Genomic DNA, 9,948 nt, shown 5'->3' with positions numbered 1-9,948 from the left:
TTTTTTTTTTTTTTTTTTTTTTTTTTTTTTTTTTTAATATTTTCTTTGTTAGGTTGTTGAAGTTCCTGAAGTAAAGTTTGTAGACAAAATTGTGGACGTCCCCGATATACAGTATTGTCTTAAGTATGTACCAAAGGTAGAGATACAAGAAAATATTATAAAACGACCAGTATTTCACAAGAAGTTTGTAGAGAAAATAGTTGAAGTACCTAAAGTCAAAGAAATGAAAAGATTTCATGAAGTGGAAACTGTTGAATATGTTATAAAGTAAATGATACAAAAAATTGAAATATATATATATATATATATATATATATATATATATATATATATATGTATGTATATATGTGTGTATGTGTTTGTTTACATATTATATTTATTTTTTATTTTTATTCATATTAGGTATATTCCCAAGGATGATTCCAAAAAGACGAAGAAAGAAAATGAAACTACAACGTGTATAAACGAAACAAACGATGAAACAAATAATGAAGAGGAAGGCAGAAATGTAGAACGGGGGTATATAGAGCATGCTAATTTAAATATTAGAGATGGTGCCCGATTAATTATGAATGGTCTTCCTGTAGTACAACAAGAGGGTGTAATTATAGAGCATCCTACTACGGAAATGCATACGTCTATTACTTCTTCTGGTACACGAGAGAACTTTTCTTGTTTTTGTAATAAAAATATTCAAGGTAATAGACAAACAAATTGTTATGGCCTTAGTGGGTCTTGTATGTGTAATCCAAGAACTATGGATGAATTGAAAGAGAAGACTAATTCTATGTTACATAATCCGAGAATTGAACAAGTATTCAAGCCTAAAATAGTAAAGAATATAGAAGTACAAAAACATGTGCCTATATCTGTTGATGTTCCTGTGCCTTATATGGTACCTAAACCAGTTGTGGTTAATGTGGAAGTGCCTGTATTAAAATTTAGAGATACGTTTGTTCCTGTACCGGTGAGGAGAAAAATTATTCCAAAAATTAAGTGGATATCAGATGTATATCAAGTAGATTGTATAAAAGAGAAGCCTTACTTAAAGATACAAGATGTTATAAAACCAATACCATGTGATGTTGATATAAAATATAGGAATTATATGGAAAAGGCTTGTGCAGTTAATCCAAATGAGTTAGCTCAAGATGATGTTCATGCTATGTGGATGAGAGTTAATGCTCATTTAGCAGAGAAAAAAAAGAAGGAATATGGTGAATTCTATCCATATTATAAAAGTAAAAATATACATATATATATATATATATTTATGTATATATATATGCATAGCAATCTTGTATATATTTAATTATTTATATATATATATATTTTTTTTTTTTTTTTTTTCATTTTAGATGAAGAAGAAAATGGCAACAAAATGGAGGGGCACGAAAGTACAAACGAAGAAAATTGTAAAGAGGAAGAAATTATATACTTAGAAGAAGACGAAGAAGGGGAATTTATTAACAAAAATGAAAATATAAATAATACAGAAATAAAGGAAAATTCAAATGGTAAAGAAATAAATGAAAATGTAAATAATATCGAAATAAAGGAAAATTCAAATGGTAAAGAAATAAATGAAAATGTAAATAATATCGAAATAAATGAAAATTCAAATGGTAAAGAAATATATGAAAATGTAAATAATATAGAAATAAATGAAAATTCATATGGTAAAGAAATACATAAAAAATTGAGTGTTACAAAAGAAAATCATAATATATATAAAAATGAAATAAATAATGATTTTGCACATATTAATAATGATGAAAAAGAGAAAGTTATTGCAGAAGAACATATATTTGTTAGAAATAAAAGTAATATAGAAACAGAAAAAGTATATGACATAATTAATGTATCAAAAGAATTACGATTTAAAGATGATAATGAAATGCTTCCGACAAATTATGATATTAATTTGAACTTGAATGAAAATGAAAAAACATATCTTTTTGAAAACTGTGATATATTTATGAATGAAATGAAAGAAGATATAGAAAAAAATAAAAATAATAACACGTCAAATAAATATATAGAAGAACAACTTACTGCCTCTTTATATCCATCACATCCATTAGCTATGACATATTTACAAAATAAATGGATACAAACAGATACATTAAAAACACATGAACTTTACAATAATGATTTTATTAGAGCTAGTGTAAATGCAAACTATAATTTACAAAGTGGAAATATAGTTATGTCAGACATTATGAGAAATAATGAATTTTTAAAAAGTGCCAATCCAATTATATCACCATTCAGTCCTGGTAATATTCGTAATTTAGAAAATTATTATAATAATTTAATAATTCAGAATTTAGATCAACAGAATAAACAATCCAATTATTATGAACATATGAATAAACAAATAAATTATGATAACTATAATAATTATGAAAATTTTGAAAATCACCAAATAAAATTATATGAACAAATCATAAAAGAAGAACAACAAAATGAAAAGTCAAATAGTAAATGTTGTAACTATTTTTGTGATAAATAAAATACAAAATGAACAAAATATAATTTACATTTTTATTCCTTATATTTATTATTTTTTTTTGTAATGCATATTAGTTGTCTACAAAAATTTGGACAAATTAATAAACATTATATATTATATTATATATATTACTAATGAAATCAAAATAAGTGTATTTTTTTTATATATGCTCTATATATTATTAATGTTACTTTTCACATTTTTTACAATATTATTTAATTTTGTTATATTTCTGGTTAATATTTTATGAAATATATAATAACAGGTCCCATGAAAATTGGGAAAAAAAAAAAAAAAAAAAAAAAAAAAGAATCACTTATGTATATATATATATATATATATATATATATATATATGTAATGTTTTATTGTATAAATTTATTATTTTATAATAAACTAATAATATGAATATATATATTTTTTTCAAATTCATATGTCCATGTATCATTGTCTAATATGTGTGCTCAAAATGTGTTATATATGTTAATATAAATAAATATATTATATTATATTATATTATATTATATTATATTATATTATATTATATTATATTATATTATATTATATTATATTATATTTGTTTTATTTTTTTAATATACAAACATAAGACATATATGTGTAACCTTTAAAAAAAGTGAAAAGATTATATTTATAACTTCTTATATTTGTTATTTTTTATTGTATGTACATTGTATAATATATTAAAAGACAGACAAAAAGTAAAATACAATATATTAATAAATGCTATAGAATATAGAAGAAACATGTTTGATAAGAAGACATATGTTTGTAAAAGGGACATTATGTAACATATATATATATATATTTTTATTTACATATTTTCGTTGTATATACATTGGTTCAAATAAATTGAGCGGTTAAGCTATTTTTTCTGTTCTGTTCTTTTCTTCTTTTTTTTTTTTTTCACTTGTATATAATATTTTTCAATTTTTTTTATTAAGAAATATTTATATATTTAAGGAGAGAATATGTAAATAGATAAACAAAATTATAAAAACGAAAATATATAATAGAAAAAAAAAAATATATATACATATATATATATATATATATATATTTATATTTATATTTATATTTGTAATTTTTTTGATATATAGCACATTTTTATTATTTTCCTTTGTTAATTTTAATTATAGAAAAAATGTTTAACCTTAAATATGTAGTCCTACTATGGTATTATCTTTGTAGTGTCGAATTTATTTGGGGAGATATTAAGTTGGTAAATTCAGGTATTCAAATTATTAATAAAAGAAAAAATAAAAATTTATGTATATTTGGATAATAATTAAACTATTTTATTGTTACTATAATATACACTAATATATATATTTTTTTTTTTCCTTTGTATATTCATATATATATATATATATATATATATATACATAATTATGTGTTAGATTTTGGAGAACATCATTGCGATAGCGACAAAGTAAAAATATTAGATTCCAAATTTTATAACAAAGATTGTGGTGGAGAGAATGCATTGCCTACATTTGAATGGCTAGATAAAAACAAAGGAACAAAATCTTATGTTATAACATTGACAAGCATGAATAATTCTACTAGGCTTGTTCATTTTATAGCATGGAATATACCTAGACATATAAATCTAATAAATAATTTTACAAACTTTGAAGAAATGAATGCCGTAGTTGGTTTAAATTCTTTTAAAAAAAGAAGTTATGAAGGTCCATGTTCTACTAATGAGCTACAAGAGCAATCAACTGAATGTTTAAAATTTAGCATATACGCGCTAAGTATGAAAAAATAATATATTGTGAATGTAATATGATACATATATATATATATATATATATATATATGTATATATATTTATATATGTTGATACTATTTTGTTATTTACTTTATAGAAAATGAACGTATAGAACTTTCTGATGATGCAGATTATTTTGAATTAATAGCGTACTTGAAAAGAATGAGTAGAGAGGAACATATTGTTATTGATAATTTATATTTATATTCATTATGTATACCCAAAAAAAAAATACACATATAAGGAGAGAAGATAATAAAATGATGATCATATATATATATATATATATATATATATATATATGCGTGTGTGTATATTATCACATTTCTTCTTACTTGATCAGTAAAGTGTTACATTTTATCTTTACAAAAAATATTTCTTATATCAAATGACACATGAAAATCATCATATTTTTAATTTCAAAAATGATAAAGCGTTTTATATTAAAAAAAAAAAAAAGGAAAAAAATAAAAATAATATATATATATATATATATATATATATATATTTTTTTATCGTGGGACATTTCAAATTCCATGAAACATTCAAATTTTGTTATATTTTTTAAAATACGTTAATTTAAAAAGTGTGCTAAACAAAATTATTTTCCATAAATTCACAAATATTTTTAAAAAATATATCAATCATTTGAGTAAGTTGTTGTATGTCCCTAACAATATCATTATCTGTATTATTTTTAAATTCTGTTAAGTTTATATCTTCTGTTTTGGTTTGTAAGATATCAAGATTTTTTTCTAGTTCCCCTTGATGATATTCAAAAAGATGTTTCTGATTATCACTTTTCCAATTTGAGAAGTATGCATATGTATAGGACCATTTTAATATTTTTCTACATTTTATAATTTGAATAATGGCATCTTCAAAGAACTTCATTTTATGTAAATGAATGTTATAATTTTTACAGAAGTTATATAAAAAGAGTAGTTGTGTATGTATAGAAAAATTTTCAGCATACTGATGAGCATTAAATCTTGATTTAAAGTGGTTATATCTGTTGAGTATCAGATGAGAATTTCTTTTTTCCTCACGACTGTTTTGTATATTATCATTGTCATGTGTTTTCTCTGTGTCTTCTTTTTCCTCATCATAAGGTTTTACGGTGTCATCTTTTTTTTTATCAGTTTTTTTTTTTTGTTTTTTCTGTTCGTTATATTTGGAGTTATGTTCCAAATACTTGTTACATTTATAAAATCCACCTTTATGATTTTTCCAATTATCAAGACATAACCAACAAAAGCTATAACCACATATGCATTTGACATTCATACATCCAGAATTTTTTTCGATAGGTTTATTACAATTAGGACATATTTTTGTATATGCATGTATCCATTTCATATTATGATCATCATTATTTTCGAGTTCATACCATTTTTTAATAAATGAACATAAAAGAGGTCTATGAAATTCATGTGAACATTCAAAACAGAAGTGATATCCACATTTACAGATAACATTGTTATTATTTAACATGACAGATTGAATTATATATGGACATGATTTGTTTGGACATTTTTTTAAATCTTTACTTTTTTTTATATATATATGTAATAAGGTATATAAATATTTTTGATAATCTTTTTCTTCACAAATATTTTTCCAGTCGTTTTTTTTAATTATTTTATTACACTTTAGATCTATACATTCTTTAGTAATAATATCATCTTCAAAATCATTTTGTAATGAGGTTTTCAAATAATTTTTTAAACATTCTTTTGAATATTTATGTCCACATGACAATGTATATGTATCTTCTATATCACATTCTAAAAATAAGATGGGACAAATAAATTTTTCTTGTTTACAATTATGTACACATTGTTCTTTTTTCTGTTTTCCCATGGGGTCATGTATATTATTATTATTATTGTTATTTAATATATCTTCTTCCTTCAAATGAGATAACTTTAATTTTGTTAATACTTTTTTTGAATTATTAAACCAATTTTCCAATAAATCATTTGAATTAAAATTATATGCTTTTAGAAAATGATAAGCATAATCATATTGTATATTAATTAAATTCATAATTTCTAAAATGGCTAGTTCCATTTTTTTTTCTATATCTTTTAATTCATAAACATTATATAAATTATTTTCTTGAAATTTCAAGAAATTCTTTTTATAATAATTTAAGTACAAATTTATACCATCTTCATTATTCATTAAATAACAATCAGATGTGTTATTATATTTATCGTTTATATTTGAATAATCATAATCATGGTTAATGATATTATTTTTCTTGGTATTATTTATGGGTGTTTTAATTACTTTCATTTTTTTGTCTTTTCCATATTCTATGGTAACATTAATTTGCTCGTTCTTATTTTGTTCTTTTGGTATGTTCATTATGTAGGTAGGTATATATGTATGTATAAATTTATGTATGTATAAATTTATGTATGTATATATGTATGTATAAATCTTTTTATATGTGTGCTTTTTACGAGTGCAAGTATTTTGGTGGTCACAAAGAGAAACAGAAAAAAAGAAAAAACGAAAACAGTTATACGTAATATATATATAAATATATATTTTTATATATTAATTTTATTTTTAATTTTACTTCAAAAGCGGAGTTATAAGATTTGAAACCATAAAGAAAGTACAGAGCGGTATAAGTTATAGCATTATAAATTGATAATATATATTTTTAAAATATATATGTTCAATGTTTTATTAAAAAGTCTTATTATAAAAAAGGAGGAAAAGGAAACAGAAATATACAAAATGTATATATATATATATATATATATATATATATATATATATATATATATTTATTTATTTATAATTTTTCTTTTATAAATATATTAATTTAATCATTCGACTTTTTTTAATACCATTTTATAAGTTTTAAAGGCCTTTAAATAAAAGGCGCATATGTATATATTATATATATATATTATATATATATAATATTGTTATATATGTGATCATATATAATATATTTATGTATGTATAGCATTTACATTCTTATCTTTCAGCTTCGTTCTTAATGTATCTATTTTTGTTCTTTTTTTTTAATTTAAGAGTAAAATAAAATAGAAGAAATATGCACACATACATTGAAATCTTTTCAATAAAATATGAAACAAAAAAAAAAAAAAAAAAAAATATACATATATATAATATATTTATGATATAATATATATCATATGTTTTTATAATAATTTAATTAAAAATTGTCGTATAATTGATAATCTTTTTATAAAATATATTTGTTGTTATATATTCTATTATATTCCCATGATATATATATATATATATATATATATATATATATAATACTTGAAATAAATATTTAATTATTTAAGAGTATTACATATATATTATATATATATGTGCAAATTAATTTTTAATTTTTTTTTTTTAGTATAACAGTATTTATAAATAATAATAAAAAAAGAAATATATATATATATGTATATACTTTAAATTAATAAAATATATATTAACACAATTTGATGAAAATTTGGAAATTATATATATATATATATATATATGTATTTTCTTTTTTTGACAATTATATAAAATATAGTATCATAAGATATATATAATGTATATATAATTTATATATTCATTATTCGTATGAGATAACATAAAGAATGTATTGCGTGAATTAATTTTAAAAGATAATATAGAATAATACGGAAGGTGAGTGAAATGAACAATTATAGATATATCACGTATATGTTTATATGTCCATAATATATTAGGAAAACGCTTTTATATATATATATATATATATATATAAATTTTTTTTTTTTACACCTCTATTATATATATATATATATATATATATAATATATATATTTAACATATTATACTGTTTCATTGTTTATATTTTTGAATATGTTTGTGAAGAATGTACTAAACGTGCTTAGGAGAATCGAGGGAAAATCATTTAAAGGCCGCCATTACCTGAACACGAGTGCAATACATTTTAAGATTGTGAAATGCAAATTATTTGATATAGGGGAAGGGATATCAGAAGTGGAAATTACCAAGTGGAATAAAAATGAAGGTGATCAAGTAAGTGAAATGGAGAGTTTGTTGACTGTACAAAGTGACAAAGCTGCTGTAGATATAACTAGTAAATATAGTGGTGTATTGGTAAAAAAATATTTAAATGAAAATGATATGTTAAAAGTTGGATCATATTTCTGTGAGATAGATACATATGATGATATTATTGAAAGAGATGAAGAAGAAGTAGAAAACGAGGAAAATAATAAAAGAGAAGAAGATGATAAAAGTGATTTAAGTTTAAATGATGATGTTAGCAATAATGATTATATTAAAGCATCTCCAGGTGTTAAAAGAAAAGCAAACGAATATAAAGTAAATTTAAATAAAGTTGGTGATTATTTTAATAAGGTTAATATAAGCTTAGAAGATTTGGAATTATATTATAATAATGTTGTTAAAAATGAATGTAGTAATAATATGAATAATAATGATATGGATATTATTGATGAAGTATCATTAAAAGGTATAAAATTAGCTATGTGTAAAAGTATGAATGAATCTTTACAAGTACCATTATTTCATTTAAATGAAATGTGTATCATAAATAATTTAATAAAAATGAGAAAAGCATATAAAGAACAACAAAAAAATTTACAAACAAAAGAAACTAATATAACTATTACATGTATACTTATAAAATTAATATCTAATGTATTAAAAGAATTCCCAATTTTAAATTCCAAATTTAATTTTAAAACTAATACTTATACTATGTATAAGAATCATAATATATCTATAGCTGTTGATACTCCTCATGGATTATTAGTACCAAATATAAAAAATGTTCAGAATAAAAATATTTTAGATATTCAAAAAGATTTATTATCATTACGTGATAAAGCAAATAATATGCAACTTAGTAAAAGTGATATTACTAATGGTACAATAACTGTTAGTAATTTTGGAGCCATATCAGGAACCTTTGCTACTCCTATAGTATTTGATAACCAAGCATGTATAATAGGTATAGGCAAAATGGAAAAAAAATTACTTTTAAAAGATGAATCCAATGACTTAAATTCTTTAAATGACATATTAGTTGCTGATACTATAAACTTCACCTTTGGAGCTGACCATAGGTATATAGATGGAGCAACCTTAGCTCAGTTTTCTAAAATGTTAAAAATGAATATTGAAAATTGTGCATCCCTAGGACCACTATTGGAATAAAAAAGACAGAAAAAGGAAATAATTAAATATTGTGAATATTCTATCAAAACATACAATGAATTAATATATAAATATATATATATATATATATATATATATGTATATATTTTCCAATTCGTGTATTCATACATATATATGTATGCTTTTTGAATAACCTTCGTGTTATATATTTAAATGTTTTTTTTTCTTTTCTTTTCTTTTATATTTTTTTATTTTTATAAAAGAAAAGAAACATATTAAATTACATAAGATAATAAAATAAAACAAATAGGTCATTTACAAAAAAAAAAAAAAAAAAAAAAAAAAAAAAAAAGATATTATTACAAAAATATATGTAAATACACACACATATATATATATGTATATATATTTTTCCTGTGTTCATTTATTAAAAACATTATGGAGTAGAAAAA

The 9,948-nt window shown here is 20.8% G+C and overlaps 4 protein-coding genes across 4 annotated transcripts in view; 3 read left to right on the top strand and 1 right to left on the bottom strand.

Annotated features, from left to right (window-relative positions):
• The window catches only part of PRSY57_0303300 (inner membrane complex protein 1a, putative), a gene marked incomplete at both ends in the record, with an annotated part of 3,140 nt that extends 625 nt beyond the window's left edge, over positions 1-2,515 (top strand). Inside the window, 3 exons of the mRNA XM_012905662.2 lie at positions 53-267; positions 403-1,241; positions 1,359-2,515. Coding sequence (XP_012761116.2) covers positions 53-267; positions 403-1,241; positions 1,359-2,515 — 2,211 coding nt within the window. The remainder of the gene's footprint in view (positions 1-52; positions 268-402; positions 1,242-1,358) is intronic.
• Positions 2,516-3,676: 1,161 nt separating this feature from the next.
• Positions 3,677-4,552, top strand: PRSY57_0303200 (phosphatidylethanolamine-binding protein, putative; the record flags this gene model as incomplete). Its single annotated transcript, XM_012905661.2, has 3 exons — positions 3,677-3,764; positions 3,933-4,292; positions 4,407-4,552. 3 exons carry the CDS (start codon positions 3,677-3,679, stop codon positions 4,550-4,552), a joined length of 594 nt encoding a protein of 197 aa, XP_012761115.1.
• A 348-nt stretch (positions 4,553-4,900) lies between these two features.
• PRSY57_0303100 (IBR domain protein, putative) lies at positions 4,901-6,682 on the bottom strand (the record flags this gene model as incomplete). The annotated part of the gene is made up of 1 exon (XM_012905660.2): positions 4,901-6,682. One exon carries the CDS (start codon positions 6,680-6,682, stop codon positions 4,901-4,903), a length of 1,782 nt encoding a protein of 593 aa, XP_012761114.2.
• Positions 6,683-8,188: 1,506 nt separating this feature from the next.
• Positions 8,189-9,535, top strand: PRSY57_0303000 (lipoamide acyltransferase component of branched- chain alpha-keto acid dehydrogenase complex, putative; the record flags this gene model as incomplete). Its single annotated transcript, XM_012905659.2, has 1 exon — positions 8,189-9,535. One exon carries the CDS (start codon positions 8,189-8,191, stop codon positions 9,533-9,535), a length of 1,347 nt encoding a protein of 448 aa, XP_012761113.2.
• Between the last annotated feature and the right edge of the window lie 413 nt (positions 9,536-9,948).

Source organism: Plasmodium reichenowi, chromosome 3 (genome assembly GCF_001601855.1).
Source record: "Plasmodium reichenowi strain SY57 chromosome 3, whole genome shotgun sequence".
NCBI lineage: Eukaryota > Apicomplexa > Aconoidasida > Haemosporida > Plasmodiidae > Plasmodium > Plasmodium reichenowi.
Note: the sequence above shows the minus strand (reverse complement) of the source record. Positions and strands in the feature narration are given on the sequence as shown.